Here is a 12,827-nt window from a genome sequence, read left to right on the forward strand (position 1 = left end):
CCTAACAGTAATAAGGTCAGGTTATTCTCAACAGTCAGATGTGTCAAATCACTTTCTTCTTCTTTTTTGGTACATCAAATCTTGTTTCTTTATTATTTATTGAGTGCATGAAACCTTCCGTCTTGGTCAAAATTTGATAAAATGTTAGTAAAACTTAAACCAAATATCAGTTTGACACATCGGTCGGAGTATGGGAAGACGTCAAATTTCTATATACGAATCTGCCATAGCAGCCTAAAAAACTTCGATATACATACCCATTTTTGAAGTCAGGATTGGATTCATAACCATGGTCATTTCAAGTATGAGCGTACAATCCTTAACTTGGATTACTACAGATAAAAACTATTGTCCGTCATCATGTCAAAAACTCTCCCACTTCTGAATTTCTCAGTGTTCAAAAAAAAAATCTCCCGGCATTAGTGAGCAAAATAAAAATCGTATCCACCTTTTCAGTGTGTCGTGGTTTTTCTTTATCTCAGCTATAGGTCGTCCGTGTTCTCCCAATAGGTTTAACTAAGTTTCTCTGATTCCCAGAGAGGGAAGAATATAAAGTACAAAAAGCCTATCCGGTGAGGTAATACCGCAGGAATGTGACCACACTAAAGATTGTTTCCTCTTAAGCTGCCACCTCATTTGTACCAACCAGCCAGGAACCACCTCAGCAAGAAACAGAAGCAGCAACAGATGGCCTGTGCAATAAACAAACTCAAACACACGTTAATATGAAGTGAAAAACTCAGCACAATCAGGACAGACTGATGGTGAATCTTGCACATGAAAGGGGGCAGTGCCCACTTCATCAAAAATAGCATTGGTATATCAGTAACCCATAAAACCTGTTATTTAGATCATTAAAATGCTTTTTCAAGGTGCTTCGACAGATACAGAAAGATCATTATATCTCGAGCATGCATGGAAAATGTCAAAGGTCCACAACCATTTATTATGTAATATCATTGACAATTTAGTGAAAAACATGTTCATGAACCATGGAAGGCATGAATCTGTTACCTGGAAGACAAGTAGAAGGATGCAAAGCGAATTTTCTGACTTCCTGCCAAATTGTCTTAAGAACAAGTTTACGAGTGTCCCATCATTTGTCCCAGTTAGCAGTCCGGTCTGAGGGTCAAACCTGAAGGTTCAAGGATATTAACTAATTGAGTAAGATCCACTAATCCTCCAGTAACAGTTAGAAATAACAATTGCATCAGAAACTACCTGGGCAGCCGATGTCGTGGACAAGGAATATAGCCAGAAAGCTAAAAGAGTACAAAAGGAATCAGAACATTGAAGAAGAGCATGGGAGAGAGAGAGAGAGAGAGAGAGAGAGAGAGAGATGCTTTGGTCAAACCTGAGGGAGAGATAAAAGGAAGTTCAAAACTTGAGGAATGAAGAATATCAGAAGTGTTTCACTGTGACAAATCATTCAAAACTCATCTCACACACAGAATTAATAGAGAAACAAATGAAACAGTTCAACGCAAATTAAAAGCTAAGATAAATTTTCAATGGTTATGGGCGTTTGGTGCAGCTTTTAGGGTATGCTTGTACCTTTTTTATTGGCTGCTTAGCCTGCTTAACAGTGTTTCGCCATAAAATTCATTCACAAAACATCCACTACTAGAGAATCAACAGACAAACAAATGAAATAGTTCAACACTAATAACCGAAAAGCACAAAAGTTCAATGCTTGCTGGCATTTGGTGCAGCTATTTGGGGCTCCTTATAACTTTTTTTTAGTTAAGTTTAGGAGACTCTGCCCTCCTGTTCGGTACAGATTCTGAAAACAGCTTATCACAGCTGATTACGCAGAGGCAGGGAAGGGATGCTTTTAGCTTCCGCTTACAGATTATCAACTATAAATATTAAACAATATGCACGAAGAAAGACTGAATTTGTCAAGCAGTCAATCCCATTGCAGTTTAGCCTGCTTGAGGTCGACACCCCACTGTCAACAAGTAAAGCCCCCTTAACACGATCCAAACTCATTTTGTGTGCTCATTGCTTAATAACTGTTTCCAGTGAAGATTTGCCTCACTAAGAAGCTATAGCCTACAGAAATTACGAAAATTATAGTTTCAGCTGAATATTTTGTAGAGTCAACTTTAAGGCTTTTTCCATGTTCAACTTCAACATCCTGTATATTTTGATTTTTTAGCTAATATTTTTAAGACTCATCACCCTGCAAGTAAGATGCCTAAGAATGTGCTCTACTAGGTAATGATGCTTATGTCTGCATCAAAACCATGCACAACATGAGGCACGTTTATGAAAGTAGGAAGATCACAATTTTAGAAAAACAAAAAAGAAGAAGATAGAAATATCACTAACGAGGAATCAAAGTTAGAAATAGAACAAGGGATATGAGTTCAATGTCAGTACATAACGAAGCGTCATGTATGCAGATTGAAGGAGGGATATACAAGTTAACCTATTTTAAGATTAAGAAGCCAACAACGATCAGCTACCAAAGAAACTAACTCGTACAAAACAAGATTAGGAGGGAGACACTTATTTGGCTTACATCTGCTAACAATTGGATCAGCATCTTTTTATTGAGGAAGGTGTGCTTTTCAGTGGCCATAGGTTTCACTACATGCAGATAGGGCCCTTCATAGAGGGCTGTAATAATTTATTAAGTAATAATCAATTTTACTTGTCATGATTATGGTGCAAGGTTTGAGGTCGACTGTACGCATAAATGTTCTGTCTGAAGCCAATTATTGATGAGCCAGATCTCCTTCATCTGTTTTGATTAGTAGAAGGAACTGAAACCTATTTCTCAAGGCATGATGAGTTAACAAAAAGTTTCTACATGATGAAACTACCATTGTCCATGAGACAAAGCAAGTAAAAGATGAAAGCTTGACGGATTCTAAGAGGAGCCTGAAATTGTGCTGGGAAATTACTCGCCCCAAAGTCAAAAGAAGAGAATTAAATGGAATAAAAAACTCCACCAAGCACATAATGGAGAACAGTTCATTTAACATTGTTTATTTCTCAATCATGTCCCCCGGGTTAGCTAGACAAGATTGTTTCTGAGTTTGCATGAATTTCATTTCAATTTTCCGTGTTATCAAATCAATGACATAATAATAACAAGTTTGTCACTGATCTTATAATTTGCTCCATATTTTACATATTGACGTGATTATAAATATATCAATGCTACAAAACAAGGTGCCATGAATTATGATATTGTGACCAAATGATCTGAAAATTACCAGCTCTAGTAGTAAAAGGTTAGGAATAGAAGACATACCTAAAGTGGCCTAGAATGCCAGCTACAGCCATAGTCATTCCAGCGAAGTATGTGTAGGTGTCACCAACAAAAACTGATGAAGGATACCTAAAATTCATGATAAATTCACAATTGACCTTATTATGGACTAATAATTTTTTGTAAAACCATCTTGTTGAAAATAAAATGACAATACCATTACCAGTTGTAAGAAAATAAAGCCATAGATGTAGCAAGCAATGGTTGAACAAGGTAAATAGAGAATGCATGAGCCTGTTTATACTCTGGGTCAGAGGATACTCCAATTTGCATTACATTATGCACTAGAATCTGTAAATAAAAATATGTCAGATACCACAATGAAATCCCATTCTACAGTTGTATAAGGTTTGGAGCTTACAGCACACGAAATAACAATTGTCTGCCCAACTTCAAGGCCATTTATACCAGCATGAATATTGATAGAGTTCGTGCAAAATATAGCCAGAAGCCACATATATAGCTTGTATATCCACCCTGGCCACAAGAAAAATCGCAGAGAATTAAGAAAGGAATTAGGTCCCATGATAGCAACTACAACCATATTGTGAGAGCTCATTCAATGCTGGAAAGGTCTGCATGTTGGCAAGGATAAAAGAGAGACATGGAATTAGCTCCATTGTTCATATCGACTATATATGTGAAGTGAACAATGGAGGAACTTTTGGATTTTACATTTGAGCAGCCTTGAGGAATGGAGGTTGCTTCGGGGGGGGGGGGGTTTCCTGAGTACTTTTTTAGTTGATGAAAATCGGTAGCTTTCCGTTTTGATGCCTCAACATAGACCTTTTTCAAAAGACATTTGTAAGAGTACCATAGATATGATATTTTGCAAATGATACACGAATACAAAAACTCCTATTGCATATTGTACCATAGACGTAACTCCATTAGTTCTCATAACTTTATGGAGTACTAATTGGTGAACCTAGTCACGAATGCAAAAACTTCTAATGAATATTTTACCAACTACCATAGCTCTAACTCCATTGGCTATGAAGCACGGATACTCTATTTTAGCCTACGTATCACGTACTGTACACGTATCGGATACGTGTCCATGCTCCGGATACGTGTCCGATACATTTTTTAGAGTATCCAGTTTTTAACATTAATTTTTGGTATCCCGACACGTTTTGGATACGTTCGGATACATTTTGGATATGCACGGAGTTAAAATTGTTATTACTTAAAATTAAAGGGTCAAAACTGCAATTAGGTGTACATATATTTTTTGATCTGCACTGTACGTACAGATTCAAGTCAATTAAAGGAAAAGGCAGAAGTCGATCTGGAAGTCTCTCACTCGTCTCTCATCTCTCGACAAGAGACGTTGATCTCTCTCTCTCTCTCTCTCTCTCTCTCTCTCTCTCTCTCTCTCTCTCTCTCTCTCTCTCGATCTCTCGATCGTGTATCAGTGTGTGTACCTGTATATATATAAATATATATATACACACACATGCATATATATATATATATATATATATATATATATATATATATATATATATATATATATATATATATACACAGTAAAATCTAAGTTAGGTTTTTTTTTTTCATACCTATACCTATCGTCTCTCATCTCTCTCTGGTCTAATTTAGGTTTTTTTTTTTAACAGTAAAATCTGATGGATTCTGCTAGTGCTGATACCTGTTTCCTCATCCTCACAACCTAATTCATGGAATTTTATATTTTTTGGGGGTATATATTTTATTTTTATATTCAACGTATCCCCAACGTATTGTATCTTATTTTTTGAAAAAATCAAGTATCCACGTATCCGTATCCGTGCTTCTTAGTCCATTGGTTCTCATAACTTTATAGTTAATACTCCCTCCATCCCTAAATGATGTGCAGCGCGCAAACCTAGGCTTTTAAAAAAATGCATTTTTTCGTAAAAAAAAAAAAATCACAAGCAATAGATATCAATGAGTTCTTAAGTTGTGAAAAAAAATTGAATTTTTTAATGAAAAAAATGCATCTTTTTAAAGGCCTAGGTTTGCGCGCCTAGGGATGAAGGGAGTAATAATTATTGAACCTATTCACTAGATCAAGTCCGAGGATACGAAACAAGAATGAATGCCAAAGAAAAATCAAGGTTTACACCCAGAGAAACATAGTGGTGTGAAATAAAGAGAAAAAGCCTCATTTTCTCTTCTCTTCAATGCTGATTTGCAATGTAAGAGAGCTGGGATACCTTTAGTTCAAGTAGGTATGATATAAACTTGGCAATCATGGGGGAAATGAACTACCTCAGAGTGTAGCCATAATAGAATTCCCGTCCCCTCCAACATGACTTTGGTAGTCTCTTCTTACCCATACCATGCACTTATGAAATTGACATTGCTTTCCTCTGTTTTCAACACAGTTGCACTGAAAACTTGTATTGAAAAAAAAGAGAGAAAGGAACAGAGTTATATAGTTTGCCCTTGTTAAAAAGTAGCAAAACAAGGACTAAATTTATTACGAGTATTACTAAAGAAAAATATGGGACATTTCCCATCACTCTTTTCGAATTTCTCTAATGGAGATGAACACACAATGCAAACATAAAATCTTTGAAAGACGACAAAAGTTCAATCAACGACAAAAACTTTTTGAAATTAATATGAATTAAACTGGAATTTTAGACATGGACCTAACTACATGGAACCAATACTTACAAGATTACCATCTTTCTTCAACTAAGCATCGTCAGACTACGTACAGTGTCTGTATTGTACATGATCCGCATACTATGTGCAATAATTAATTCAAATTGAGCAAAAATTTCCAAACCAAGAATTTCAACGGCAATTTACAAGAAGTCGACCGAGTACGAACAAGAAGAAGACTAAAGAACGTTCACATTGAGTACTAATGCGTGTGTGTGTGTAGTGCATGTCGAGAATGATTCAAATTTCCTTAATTCAAAGTTGTAGACCTAGTTACTTAGACGCGCAAAGGGCGTAGGTAGGTAATATCTTCTCGTATATGCAAGAATGTATTGATGTAAAAAGATAAAAAGTAAAGGAATAAGAAGAAATTGGATTGATAAAAGATGACAAAGAATTACTAACAAGTTACCTTCACGCCAAAACTTATGGCTTGATCGTTCCAACCATGCATTGGTTCAAGCCCTCCGGAAAAACCTTGACTCAATTCGACTTTGAGAAGAATATGGTAAAGACTCTTCATGGTAAACAAGAAAAGGAAACCCATGCAAAACTATATATACATGACCTGACCAAGCATCTCTCTTCTATGACTTCCTACCAAGCATTATCTCTCTAGCATTCACATTGGTGTATACCCTCATAATTCATCATCATCATCATCACGTACCATGAAGAGTCTTTACCATATTCTTCTCAAAGTCGAATCAAGTTGGATCAAGCCATAAGTTTTGTTGTGAAGGTAACTTGTTAGTAATTCTTTGTCATCTTTTATCAATCCAATTTCTCTTTATTCCTTTACCTTTTCTCTTTTTACATCAATACATTTTGCATATATAAGAAGATATTACATACATCCGCCCTTTGTGTGTCTAGCTAACTAGGTTTACTCCGAATTAAGGAAATTTGAATCATTCTTGACATGCACTATACACACACATATAGGGCGTGTTTGATTGCAGATTTCGTTTTAGGGGGATTCGTAATGAGGTGGGATTAGGATTGTGATTGAGAATGAGGTGGGATTATTAATGAGGGGATAAATCATTTATTCATGTTTGCTTTGCACATGATTAGGATTGGGATTGGAATTGAGAATGAGGTGGGATTGTAAATAACATGTTTGTTTTGGCTAGGATTGGGATTGGGATTGAGGTGGGTTTTTAAACTGATTTTGCTCAATCCCATGGGGATGGGATTCGTAATAACACCCCCCCCCCATGGGTTGACTAATCCCATCAAACGGGTGGATTGGTATTCCCATGGGATTTGTAATCCATGGGATAAAAATCCAACCAAACACACTTCTTGAACTACACTTCACTTTCGGAGTCCCATCCCAAGCCCCAATCCGGCTATCAAACACGCCCATAGAGAGAGAAGAAGAAGAAATATCCGAATGTGCTTATTAGTACTCAACATGAACGTTCTTAAGTCTTCTTGTTCACACTTGGTTGACTTCTTGTTATTACCTATGAAATTCTTGATTTGGAAATTTTTGCTCAATTTGAATTCATTTTTGCACATTGTATGCAGATCAGGTACAATGCAAACATTGTAAGAAGTCTCAAGATGCTCAATCGAAGAAAGATGGTAATCCATGTCAGATCCTTGTAAGTATTGGTTCCTCATGATTAGGTCTTTGTCTAAAATTCCAATTTAATTCATATTAATTTCTGAAATTTTTTGGTCGTTGATTGAACTTTTGTCGTCCTTCGAAGATTTTATGTTTGCGTTTTGTGTTCATCTCCATTAGAGAAATCCAAAAAGAGGGATGGGAAATGTCCCATATTTTTCTTTAGTAATACTCGTAATAAATGTAGTCCTTGTTTTGCTACTTTAATGAGGGCAAACTATAAAACACTTGGTGCAACTGTGTCGAGAACAGAGGAAAGCGATGTCAATTGCACAAGTGCATGGTATGGGTAAGAAGAGACTACCAAAGTCATGACTGGTTGCCATTGCAGGGGACAGGAATGGTCGTGATGGCCATAATATCATGGTAAACCTCAGAGTGTAGCCATAGGGGGCTGGCTCCGGTAGTAGAATTCATACCTAAATCCAAAATCTCAAGCCCGAGATACGGCACGAGGGGCTTTGGTATAACAATAGTTGTATGTCCAGCATAGGCCATCAATAGAGGAAGAGCAGCAATTGACGGCAATACTAATTTCCTGTTCTTCAAAGTCAGAAAGATCTGGTTTAGCATTGAATCTGAACACAATGCAAAGAGAAAACAGTTCTTTGGAAAAAAAGTACACTTCTCAATCCCAAAATATTATACTCACACTCTCCAAGGGACATCAAGAACATCATCTACAAATCCAAGCAAAATCATAAAGCATATGGATGCCAAAGCTGCATTATACTCGACAAGCCACTGCAACGGATTAATAATCAACAGTTGAATATCATCAGTAGGAGCACATAGTATTCTATCATTGCCACATAACGGTGCAAAAGAAAGAGAGTTTCGAAACCAATAAAAGCAAACCAAAGGTTACAAAGATAAGATATAATCAAGGATTAGAAGTATGAAATGACATGATGTCTTAAAAGTATCCTCCTCCCGCAGGCCGCCTTCAAGATTCTTAAGCCAAATCTAATGGGACAATATTCAAGTAGTGCAAGACAGAGTCCATATCCTCCCCATCTAAACAGGACAATATAATGACTGGTGGGACTACCAGGATTTTAGAGCTAATCATAATTGTCTTTTGATGCCCGCGTTCATGTCAAGAAAAAACATAGCTTATTATACTCTTGCTTTCTCAAGGGCCTTCCAATGTGGACAACTGACAAAGTGAAAAGAGAAAACGTAACCTTTATACAGTTAAGTACAGCATAAAATTGTTCAAACTCAAAGTTTCTTTTCTTTTCTTTTTTTGAAAAGTTTCTTTTATTAAGGAACTAGCCCAAAGAATCAAGGGGATGGCCTTGAACAATACACAACAAGGAAACACAGCCAAGCTAAACAGCTATGGACAACAAAAAACCAACAACAACCTAGAGCACAGACAAGCAACAGAAAGGAAATGAAGACCAAGACATCCTAACTGCTATGAAGAACCCAAGGAAGCTTGTTGGAGCACATACAAAGGAATCCCCCATGCCAAACAAAGCTCCTGATTTGCTGCAGTCCTATGAATTTTCCTCCAAGGACAGACACAAGCTCTCACCTCCTCCCAAATCCTCCTCACCACAGCATGAGAATCTGCTGAAAGATCCGACAATTCCTTTCCCTCCAAAGATAATAAACAGTGGCAGCTAAAGTCAGTTGAACACCCCATTGAACCTCAGAACCAAGAGTCCTAGAATATTTATCTATGTTAACAGGGGACGGTTAGTGCTATCCAGCATCAGGGCATGAGTTCAAGCCAAGATAATCAGAATCTTAACAAATAAAAAGGGAGGAATGCTGGCAAGGTATAACTTCTCCCAGACCCTGCTGACCCATCGGCCTTTTAATATGTTAGTAAGGCATCAAAAGGTGATGCTGCCCAAATACAAAAGGGAAAACATATAAATAACTGTCGAAAATCTAACCAGATTATCAAAAGAAATTATCAGATAAACAACTGTTGAAACAGAATAAGCTTACAATTGAATCTGATGTGAAGTTAAAATGCTGAAATAAGATTGCAAACACCAAGAAAACAATCCCAACAACAATACCCAGTGACTCAGGCCTGCAAAACACAGATGATATCCATAAGCAATAAAAGATGAAAACGAAAATAAAGAAGTCTACTATTGAGGTCCGCAACTACTCACAGACGTAAGAAACTAATCGGCTCCGAGATGACTTCAGAAAATGCATTTCTTACAACAAACTCTAGTCCAAGTCCATATAAGTAGTACCCACATAACAACACTTCAGACCTATCAAGGGATATATAATCCACCAAATTCAATAAATTGATACCTTTTTTTTACCACAACATCCCCTTAATGCAGGCTTCCCTCCCCCATAATTATTCATAACAAAATTACTTAAATCCCAATCGATGGGGGTAAGGGCATAGAGGGCTGGAGAGAAAACCTTTGTCAATATATACACCAAGTGGCTAATCTCTAAAAGTTTTACAGGTGTAGTAGCGGCCCCCTACTCCCCAAGAAGTAAGATTGTTAAAGCATCCAACTCAAAACCAATCAGCAATAAGTTAAGAGGCCGCACACAGTCTCATATACAAGTTTTGAAGGTGATAATTAACAAATGAAGTGCCACCAAATCAACTTAGCCCTATTTTCACTTAAACAACTCGTACAACCAATGAGCTCAATAATTCCAACCTTGAGTGAATCAAAACCAAGCACACCCTTAGTTGATGAAGTAAATTAAATTCCTCTCCCACAACATCAAAAATTAAACAAATCGCCACTTTAATGTTGATCTAGCTTATTCTCAGTTAATGTTGATCTTTGTAAAAGCTTGTCCCGCCAAGGGCGGGCACACCTAGAGTCAAGTGGGGTCACTTGACCCCACTGACATGGCAATCTCCCATCGGATAGTTATAGTTTCCTGGAAATATATAGATTTGCCCCATGTAATCATGTATTCTTGCCCCAAAGAGTTGGCAAAATTACAACTCTCTCTCTCTCTCTCTCTCTCTCTCTCTCTCTCTCTCTCTCTCTCTCTCTCTCTCTCTGAAAAATTAAACCCACCAATAATGGTTTTCTTCTTTGAAAATTCGAATGGAACTCTCCCGCTGTAACCAAGAATAGAAGATGAGAATTGTAGACAAAAAAAGAGCAAGAATATAAATAAGCCTGTGAGGCCTCCCCACGCATTGCCACCAGATCAACTTAGCCCCATTTTCATTTAACAAATCGTATAACAATGAGCTCAATATTTCCAACTTCTAAATGAATTGAAACCTAGCACACTCCCAGTTAATGAAGTAAATTCAAATCCTTTAGACAAATCTACAAAATCATAACAAAAACTCACACTTTGACTGAACCTTGAGGCGTGCCCTTCTTGTTGATGTCGTAGCCAAACAAATTGCGCCTCAAGACGTACCTAGAGGCCACGGGAATCATGCTTAGGGTTACCAAAAAGGCGACGGAGCTAAGGATGGCGTTGATGAGGATCGATCGCTTGAGGTCTGGCTCGATGTTGTAGTGAGAGAAGATGAGGTAGGCGTAGGGGACGAAGAAGATGAGAGAGGTTGTCAGGATTTGGCCCGCCTTTGGAGGAGCGATCGGAGGTTCGGTAGTTGAGCTCGTGGTGGCGGCGGCGGCGGCGGCGGCGGTTGGCGGAGGAGGTTTCGTGGCGGCCTCCGGTGTGGCTCTCTTTCGAGCTCCCATTCTCTCTCTCTCTCTCTCTCTCTCTCTCTCTCTGCGTGTGTTCCTTGTTGTTTGGCGCGGACTCCTCCCCTCTTGGTGATGGAGTGTGACGAAATTCTCCAATCGTAATTCTCCACGTCAGCGGAATGTGTGGGCCCAATGCCGATGTGGATTTTTGGAATTTCCTTCATTTCATTGCACAGGTGCTGACCCGGAAAGGGACAAAAATTAAAGGCCTGTTTTTTAAAACTGTAGGTAGATCTAGGGTGTTCGGACAAATAAGTCAAAATGGTTTATTTTTTATTCTTATTCAAATTTTTTTCGTATCACTTGGCTTATTGTCATTTTTTTGGAGATTATTGCATCCTCACGACGAGAAATCTAAAAAATAAAAAATTTTGACCGAAATCCAATTTTTTTTGAATAAAGACGAAAGTAAATCAAAATAAGCCAATTTTTTCGTCTTTATTCAAAAAAAATTAGATTTCGGTCAAAATTTTTTACTTTTTAGATTCCTCTTGTCGTGAAGATGCAATAATCCCTCAAAAAATGACAATAAGCCAAGTGATACGAAAAAAATTTGAATAAGGACAAAAAATAAGCCACTGTGGCTTATTTGTCCGAACGGGCTTACTCCTAAGATTTTAGAGTTCAGATTTTGCTGCTGTTTTTTTAGAGTGACTTTAAATTCTGAATTCGAATTTTGCATTTCTAAATAATTTGGTGCGAATTCTAAAAATGGATTCTCCTAAAATGCACTTTATAAAATAATCAGAGCACCAAACGCCCGTCTAATGTATAACTAAAATTGTACCTCTATTCCAATTTTAAAGTGATCATACCCCTTATAAATGATATTTTTGGAATTACACAGATTTCTACTTTGATTTTTCGAAGAGATCATGTATTTTTAGACATCCCCCAATAAAAAGTGTATATTCCTACTACATAACTCAATGGAGCAATATGCGGTTCTATCTTCTGAATGTTCATTTCCTAAAGACAAATTTCACTGCTTTTGGCTCTAAGCCTTAAGCGGCTTAATTATGCTTCTGCCTTCAAAACAGATGCATGCATAAATATTAGTATAAACGGATGCAGAAGCTAACAATCATTGATCACATTGAGCAAATGTCTGTCACCCAAACACTTGTCCCTCCTCCATAACACACCAGCATAATATTGGTGTGGAAAACAAGTTACTGTAATAAAGTTTCAAGTACTACTTCACTATTTGCTCAAAACATAAGGACAAAACCCCTTGAAAAATCTGGCCAACGTATATATAGGACTTGTTCGTTTTGGGTATCCAAAACCCTTACGCACGGTCTCCGATACATTTTCTCTATTTATGTTTCTCCACTCACTACTCTTAAAAACCTTCCACAAATTCCAAAACGAATAAGGATGAATCATAGTGAAACGATTTTCAATATTTACAGAAAACTGATATTATAAATAGCAAGAGTGTACTTTAATATTAAAATACTTAAAACACCAACATTATTTACTTCATTCACTAAAAATAATAGTCGCATGAGAGGGTGTTTTTTAAGAAAAAAACAATAACATTATCCAATACTTAGTACGTAAAAGC

At 37.2% G+C, this 12,827-nt stretch overlaps 1 protein-coding gene across 4 annotated transcripts; it reads right to left on the minus strand.

Annotated features, from left to right (window-relative positions):
- Window positions 1–260: 260 nt before the first annotated feature.
- On the minus strand, window positions 261–11,316 carry LOC131322676 (uncharacterized). Of its 4 annotated transcripts, XM_058354088.1 has the most exons (11): window positions 10,893–11,315; window positions 9,543–9,630; window positions 8,230–8,321; window positions 7,997–8,115; window positions 3,645–3,760; window positions 3,447–3,574; window positions 3,266–3,352; window positions 1,355–1,415; window positions 1,222–1,262; window positions 1,015–1,135; window positions 261–692 (listed from the first exon to the last, which is right to left on the minus strand). In XM_058354088.1, exons 1-11 carry the CDS (start codon window positions 11,249–11,251, stop codon window positions 633–635), a joined length of 1,272 nt encoding a protein of 423 aa, XP_058210071.1. In that variant the 5' UTR covers window positions 11,252–11,315; the 3' UTR covers window positions 261–632. The 4 variants fall into 4 exon arrangements, 3 of the variants coding, with proteins under 3 accessions (XP_058210071.1, XP_058210072.1, XP_058210073.1); XM_058354089.1 differs by lacking the exon at window positions 8,230–8,321 and having other exon boundaries at window positions 7,997–8,120; XR_009198915.1 differs by lacking the exon at window positions 1,355–1,415 and having other exon boundaries at window positions 664–692; window positions 1,222–1,354; window positions 10,893–11,316.
- Between the last annotated feature and the right edge of the window lie 1,511 nt (window positions 11,317–12,827).

Source organism: Rhododendron vialii, chromosome 4a (assembly GCF_030253575.1).
Source record: "Rhododendron vialii isolate Sample 1 chromosome 4a, ASM3025357v1".
Lineage (NCBI taxonomy): Eukaryota > Viridiplantae > Streptophyta > Magnoliopsida > Ericales > Ericaceae > Rhododendron > Rhododendron vialii.

Coding starts and splice junctions, on each gene's coding strand:
- LOC131322676 (XM_058354088.1), bottom strand. CDS start 11,251: ATGGGAGCTCGAAAGAGAGCCACACCGGAGGCCGCCACGAAACCTCCT. Junction 8,322..9,542: donor ACTTCACATCAGATTCAATT/GTAAGCTTATTC, acceptor AATCCGTTGCAG/TGGCTTGTCGAGTATAATGC. Junction 8,116..8,229: donor CTTGATGTCCCTTGGAGAGT/GTGAGTATAATA, acceptor TTTGAAGAACAG/GAAATTAGTATTGCCGTCAA.